Here is a 7263-nt window from a genome sequence, read left to right as displayed (position 1 = left end):
AACATGCTGCTCTTAAAGACAGAGCAGACTCAAGTCTTTCTTAATAGCCCCCAGCAGATATTGTGTGCCCATTAAGAAAGATTGGGCCAGCCTATTCACAAGATAAAAGAACTTTAGCTCCAGGGTGATGGAATAAAGGACAGGACATTGAGAAAAGTGGAAACAATACCTGTCCATTAAGAAAGGCAGGTTAGAGGCAATAGATAACAGGATAAAATGAATTACACATGCCTGACAGGATTAAAGAAGTGATCAAGACCATCATGAGACAAGTAAAACCAATCAAATAATAAAAAACACACAAGGCAAGCCTCCAGATTACAAAATGCTGTAAAAATTGTATAAAAAGCCCATGTAAAACCAAACCAGTTTGTCAGCTGCCCTGGTGGTTCTGTTAATTAATAAATGGACCTTTCCAATCAGCCTCCAGCCCCTTATTTGTTTCCAGCATCTTTCTCCTAGCTTGGAACTGAACCAGATGGATTTTTCTTCCACCTCTAAAGGATTTAGCTATAACTAGAAATGGGATTCTGAGCATCTCTTGCACTACTGAATAATACCTTGGAAAAACTAAGAAGTACCTCTGCAAAGTTCAACCACTGCCAAAACAATTGCGCTCTTTAAATACTTGTTTCTGTCATTGTAATGTGCCAATTTTGAGTTACTGAAGAATGAACCTAGCTGATCATCACTTAAAGGTAAAGGTAAAGGTTCCCCTCGCACATATATGTTAGCTGTTCCCAACTCCAGTGGGCGGTGCTCATCTGTTTCTAAGCCGAAGAGCCAACACTGTCCAAAGACTTCTCCGTGGTGATGTGACCAGCATGACTCAATGCCAAAGGCGCACGAAATACTGTTACCTTCCCACCAAAGGCGGTCCCTATTTTTCTACTTGCATTTTTATGTGCTTTTGGACTGCTAGGTTGGCAGAAGCTGGAACAAATAACAGGAGCTCACCCTGTTACACGCGACTACGGATTCGAACCGCTGAACTGCCGACTTTTTGCTTATAGTAAAATACTCACTTTGACAGAAGTTATCAAACTCTGTACCAAACCGTCTCATCTGTCTCCTATGCTTAATGATTTCAGTCACTTTTTGTTTCCTCTAAGTTTTAGAGTGAAGCATGCTTAACAAAGAACTTGTTAAGTCTTGTATAAAAATGCTTGTAGAGTATTATACTTAGGTGACTGACAAGGGCCATTGCAAATCAGTATATGAAGAATGGATGCTGAGAGCAAAAAGGTTGATGAGAATCTTGGGGGGGGGGCACAGATAAATTTAAAGAACAAAAAAAATATATGAAATGCCATATGAATGTGATGGGACCAGGGACAGGAATGAATAGAATTGGTGTAAAAAACTTTTAGCTGTGTTTCCCTGTAGGAAGTTTAGCACTCACCCCTCTCCTAGAAGAATGAAATATTTTAGGAAATATTGAAAAGGCAGAATATTATATTTCCCTGGATGAGAAATTGAGAAATATGTTTTAAAGACAAAGCAGCTTCCTGCCTCCCCCCACCTTTGTCAAAGGGCCAGAGGCAGAAACTCATTCCCTCCACTTTGTCAATGAACCATCATTGGTTCCTATTGAACCTTTGTCAATAGGACCCATCTAGCAACAGAAACTCACCACATGGCAAGGCTCAAGCAAGCTTGAGAGATAACCTACAAAGTTATGTAGGAAGTTAGCACCCACCCCTTTCCTAGAAGAATGAAATATTTTGGGAAATATTAAAAAGGCAGAATTTGTTTCCCTGGATGAGAAATGGAGAAATTGGACTCTGACTGGGTAGATTCCGGCGGGGTGGCTGAGGCGGGTCTTGAGAATGTTATCTGGGACGAGTTCAATCCTGTGACTCCTGAGGATGTGGACAGGATTCTGGGGAGGTTAAATGCAACGACATGTTTATTGGACCCGTGTCCCTCCTGGCTGGTACTGGCTACCCGGGAGGTTACGCGAAGCTGGCTCCAGAGGATTATAAACGCTTCTTTGGGGGAGGGTTTCCTGCCGCCTGCCTTGAAAGAGGCGGTGGTGAGGCCCCTCCTTAAGAAGCCTTCTCTGGACCCAGCTGTTATGGCTAACTACTGTCCTGTCTCCAACCTTCGCTTTATTGCGAAGGTTGTTGAGAGTGTGGTTGCGCAACAGCTCCCGCAGTACCTGGATGAAACCGTCTATCTAGACCCGTGCCAGTCCGGCTTCAGGCCTGGGTACAGCATGGAAACGGCATTGGTCACGTTGGTTGATGATCTCTGGAGGGCTCGGGACAGGGGTTGCTCCTCTGTTCTGGTCCTATTAGATCTCAGCGGCTTTTGATACCATCGACCATGGTATCATGCTGCACCGGCTGGAGGGATTGGGGGTGGGAGGCACCATGTTGCGGTGGTTCTTCTCCTATCTCTGACCGGTCACAGTCTGTGTTGGCAGGGGGGCAGAGGTCGACCTTGAGGCGCCTTGTTTGTGGGGTGCCACAAGGGTCGGTCTTCTCGCCACTCCTGTTCAACATTTATGTGAAGCCGCTGGGTGAGATCATCCGTGGATTTGGGGTGCGATGCCATCTGTACGCTGATGACACTCAGCTGTACATCTCCACCCCAAACCACCCCAACGATGCCCTTGAAGTGATGTCCCAGTGTCTGGAGGCCATGCAGGTCTGGATGGGGAGGAACAGGCTTCGACTCAACCCTTCCAAGACCAAGTGGCTGTGGATGCCGGCATCCCGATATAGCCAGCTGGTGCCATCGCTGGCTATTGGGGGCGAGTCATTGACCCCCACAGAGGGGGCTCGCAACTTGGGCGTCCTCCTGGACCCATGGCTGTCTTTAGAAGAGCACATGATGGCCGTGGCCAGGGGGGCTTTTTATCAGGTTCGCCTGATACGCCAGTTGCGCCCCTTTCTAAGTCGGGATTCCTTATGCACAGTCATTCATGCTCTCGTCACTTCTCGCCTGGACTACGCCAACACGCTCTACATGGGGCTCCCCTTGAGGAGCACCCGGAGGCTCCAACTGGTCCAGAATGCGGCCGCGTGGGTGATTACGGGAGCGACATGGCGCTCCCATATAACACCTCTCCTGCATGAGCTGCACTGGCTCCCGGTGGTCTTCCGGGTGCGCTTCAAGGTGTTGGTTCTCACCTTTAAAGCGCTCCATGGCTTAGGGCCAGGGTATTTACGAGACCGCCTTCTGCTACTGATAACCTCCCACCGGCCAATACGCTTTCACAGAGAGGGCCTCCTCAGGGTGCCGTCGGTCAAGCAATGTCGGCTGGCGGCCCCCAGGGGGAGAGCCTTCTCTGTGGGAGCACCCGCCCTCTGGAACGAGCTACCTCCCGGAATACGGCTGATTCCGGATCTCTGCACTTTCCGTAAGGCCCTGAAGACGTTTTTATTTCAGCAAGCCGGCCTGGCCTGAATAGGTTTTATGGGTTAGTTTTTTAATTGTATAGCTAGGGGTTTTAAATTGGGGCGGCCGTTTAATTTAATTTATTTTTAATTATCTTAACTTTTATATTGTATGTTATTTTAATTCTCGGCTGTTCACCGCCCTGAGTCCCTTCGGGGAGAAGGGCAGGATATAAATTTAATAAATAAATAAACATGTTTTAAAGACAAAACCTGTCAGAATCTGCTGGATTTCACCCCTGATCTCGCCCCTTTTTCTACTCAGGAACTCAAGCCATGTGATTCTGCTCAGGAACTCAAGCCATGTGATTCCTGTCCACCATTAAACCATCTTTCCAAGCAGTCTCCATGATTCCAATGTCTTTCCCCACTTGCAACTGAACCCAGATGGACATTTATTCCAACATCCCTTTCATATTTGTTTACAATTTCTTGGTCCTTTTCTGTGCAAACTACGAGAGTTGGAGTTCTAGTCCTGCTATAGACACAAAGCCAGCTGCCTAACTTTGGCCCACTCATGCCCTAAGAAGGAGGTGATGGCAAACCACTTCCAAAAAAATTTCCCAAGAAAACTGCAGGGATTTGTCCAGGCAGGCTCTGAAAACGACACAATTGAATGGAATAAAAAATGTGTCAAGTAATTAGAACTTAATGTTTCAAAAACAGTAATCTTCAAGACATACAAATCAGGAAAAGAAAATAAACATTATTTACAGAAATAAAGCCATTTATTTTTTATAACTTTTTTTATCTTTCAGATGAATACAGTACTTGTAGGTGTCATATTTTGAGAGCAGAACTGGCACTATATTGCTGAGGATTGCACATAAGGTCAGAAAAGTTAACACCTTTATAAATTTTGGACAGATAAAATTCAGTAATATTTTTCACACTAAAATATGGAAGCTATATTCAACATGTGCCATCTCTTTTAAGACATGTTCAAAATCTGTAAAAAATTATTTTCTATAAATTTTGGTCAACAACATGCTTCATTAAAACCTTTTCCAAGTTTTACAACAATGTGCAGATAATTATGCTCAACTGTCAAGCAGATGTAATACATCAACAGCAGCAAAAGCAAGCTAACACTGCACAATCATGAGTGGGACTGATTTTTAAAATACATTTTTTTTCCACAAATATCACACAAAACCCTGTTCTTCATGTCTCTCTGAAGTCCCTCCCCCCCCTTTAAGGCTATATGAGAAGACATGTCATAACATGATTTCATGATTAAAACTATTTCTAAATTTCATCTTTGTTAGTACACACAGGGCACCATGCCACCAAGTCAAAAAGAGTGCAAAGAAGCAGAGTTGACTTTGCTTTCACAGACATCCAATCCCGATTCTACAGAATCTTGGAACAGCACCAGGACAGGAAGTACGTTCACAAGTGCCATACTGATTTTGGTTTCAGCCTAGGACTTAAACTGGAAAAATAAAGTCCTAAATGGTTGGTCATTAAAAGCAGTCACTCCAATTTCATTTCTGCATGAAAAGCACAAACATAAAAAAGGCAGGCTGCTTGAAAATGATCCATTCCAGCCCATGTAAAACTGTATGCTGTTATCCAGAGCCTATAATAATCTTTATGTCCACATCAGGGTCTGCTTCAGGTAGTTTGGTCTAGGAATTCCTCCAGAGTTCTTTTTATGTGTGGGGGCTGAGATGCAGCGTGGATCAACAGATTCTGACCCATTTGTGCAAAAAGTGCTTTTGACAGTTTAGCAGTGGCTGCCCGAATATTTCCACCAGCTCCAGGTAAGGAACCACTGTTTGTCATGTTGCCCAACAAATGCCATAAAACCACCAAGACTTTCTGCTCCACTGCATGAGGCTTCCGGGGATACAACTCAACAACAAGTTCTGAATGCAGGGAAAGAACCAAGGAAGAAAGAGTTATTTTTCATACAAAGATATGGTAAAATGCTGACTCCCCAGATTATTTCCTAAAACTGAAGAGAAATTCTATCTTAATATAGTCTTTTTAAGAAGGCTATTGTGCAAATTCAGAAGCAACTATTGTGAACTATGTACTGCATACGAAAAAGTCAAAGGATCTTCTAGAAACATGGTAAATATTGAAAAATACGTTTCTGCCAAACAAATGTGTACCAATAGAAAACAAATCTCTATTCTGATTTCAAACACTTCAATGGAATAGAATATTAACAGGCCATATTACATTTGCTTTTCAATTTCCTGTATTGGCCATGAGCTTCAGACTAAAACTATCTACTGCCAACCCTGCAATACAGAAACACTTGAATAAAGACTCATGAAAATGCATGATAGACTTATTCGGTATAGATCCGTCTTACCGAGAAAAAAAAACATTGAAGAGAAAAAAAGACATGAAGCATAAAAAAACTGCTGAAAACCTTACCAGCTAGTTTTTCAGTTATATCTTGTTTGGCTTTTCCATTCAAAAACTGGGCCTTAGTGCAGAATGGCTGGAGAAGCAGGTAATTGTCTTGAAGCAAAGGAAACAAGGACATAAAACACAGGATTTGCTTCAGGAGATTTAGCTCTGAGCTCTAATAAGACGACTTTGGCACAAAAATGAAACAGAGTTTGGAAGATGGCAAGGGAATAGAAAATTTAATCTCAAGGCCCAGAAATCCCAGAATTTCAATGGATGAATTTAAATGCTGCATTAAATCACAGTATAGTTTATTTGGACTCACTTAGCATGGTGGTTAATGCAGCTGTTGTGTGTTGTTTGTGAGCTACAATGTTTGGGGCTGGGTGGGGTGGAGAACACTCCTAATTTTTTCATTTTTTTAAATTCAACATTCTGAGAAACATGGCATTACAGTGATATTAGAGAATGGTTGAGAACTTTTTAAAAAGTATTTTTAAAATTGAGTTCTAATTGTGGCAGTAAGGTTATAGAAGGTAGGCAACACTTTACCACTTAAATTGAAGAGGGGAAGAGAGGAACAGAGAGAAAAAAATAAAGGTATGGTATCAAAAACAGCCTAAAGCTCCCTAGGTGATTGAGACAGCATACAAATAGATAAAAATAATTACTGGTCACCACATTTCAGTAGCACAATCTAGTGTAATTGGGAAGTACAAAAAATAGAAAAAGGTCTCCAACCAGTCCCACTTTGGACATGAAAGCCAGCTGGATGACCTTATGACAGTCATTCAGCCCAATCTCCTTAGAATGGGAAGGATATTATGTATGTTTGCTGCCTTGAGTTGTTATTGAGTTATTATTAATAAAGGCTGGATTAATAAAATCTAAAAAAAAAAAGCAACACATGGGCCAATAGTTTAATTTGAGTTGTCCTTTCTGACATGATAATCAACCAACTATGGGTAACCCAAACCATGGCTCAATATATGTGGAACCTATATGTGACTTTTTCTACATCCTGCCAAACTTCTTAACTTGCCCTAAAGTATTGTTGAAATGAGACTGGTACATTACAGGAATGTTTACAAACTGAACAAAGCAAGCATTATTAAATCCACATTTGTATTATAAGCGGATAAATAAAAACCCATAAATTCCAAATTGTTTAGTCCCCCCTTTTTTTTGCAACACTACCCCTTAAAGCTCAATATAGCAGATGAAAGAAAAACAGTCAGTTTACCTAAGTGTTGACAAAGAGCCTGGATGACATTGGTGGCAGCAGCATAGATGCCTGGGTTCTTAGAATTCAGATTGTTGTCAACCAAGGCAGGAATTAACATGTTGATAACAGGAGATAGTCTCTCTTTTAACAGAGGAATCAACTGGTGCATGGTCTCTAGAGCAACCTGATTGACTTTGCTGTTTGAGTCATGTAAGCGAGACTTGAAGGCATCAAAGATCTAGACAGACACAATTACAATAGTTTGAA

The 7263-nt window shown here is 42.1% G+C and overlaps 1 protein-coding gene across 4 annotated transcripts in view; it reads right to left on the bottom strand.

Moving 5' to 3' along the window:
- Positions 1-4113: 4113 nt before the first annotated feature.
- The window catches only part of TOGARAM1 (TOG array regulator of axonemal microtubules 1), a 31021-nt gene continuing 27871 nt past the window's right edge, over positions 4114-7263 (bottom strand). For all 4 annotated transcript variants that reach the window (XM_087894945.1, XM_087894947.1, XM_034433302.3 and 1 more), the window contains exons 20-22: positions 7015-7234; positions 5796-5882; positions 4114-5275 (exon numbers count right to left, since the gene is read on the bottom strand). In XM_087894945.1, coding sequence (XP_087751071.1) covers positions 5022-5275; positions 5796-5882; positions 7015-7234 — 561 coding nt within the window. In that variant the 3' untranslated portion in view covers positions 4114-5021. The remainder of the gene's footprint in view (positions 5276-5795; positions 5883-7014; positions 7235-7263) is intronic.

Source organism: Pantherophis guttatus, chromosome 1 (genome assembly GCF_059756535.1).
Source record: "Pantherophis guttatus breed Tessera chromosome 1, ASM5975653v1, whole genome shotgun sequence".
NCBI classification, from domain to species: Eukaryota; Metazoa; Chordata; class Lepidosauria; order Squamata; family Colubridae; genus Pantherophis; species Pantherophis guttatus.
This window is presented reverse-complemented; position numbering and strand designations above follow the sequence as displayed.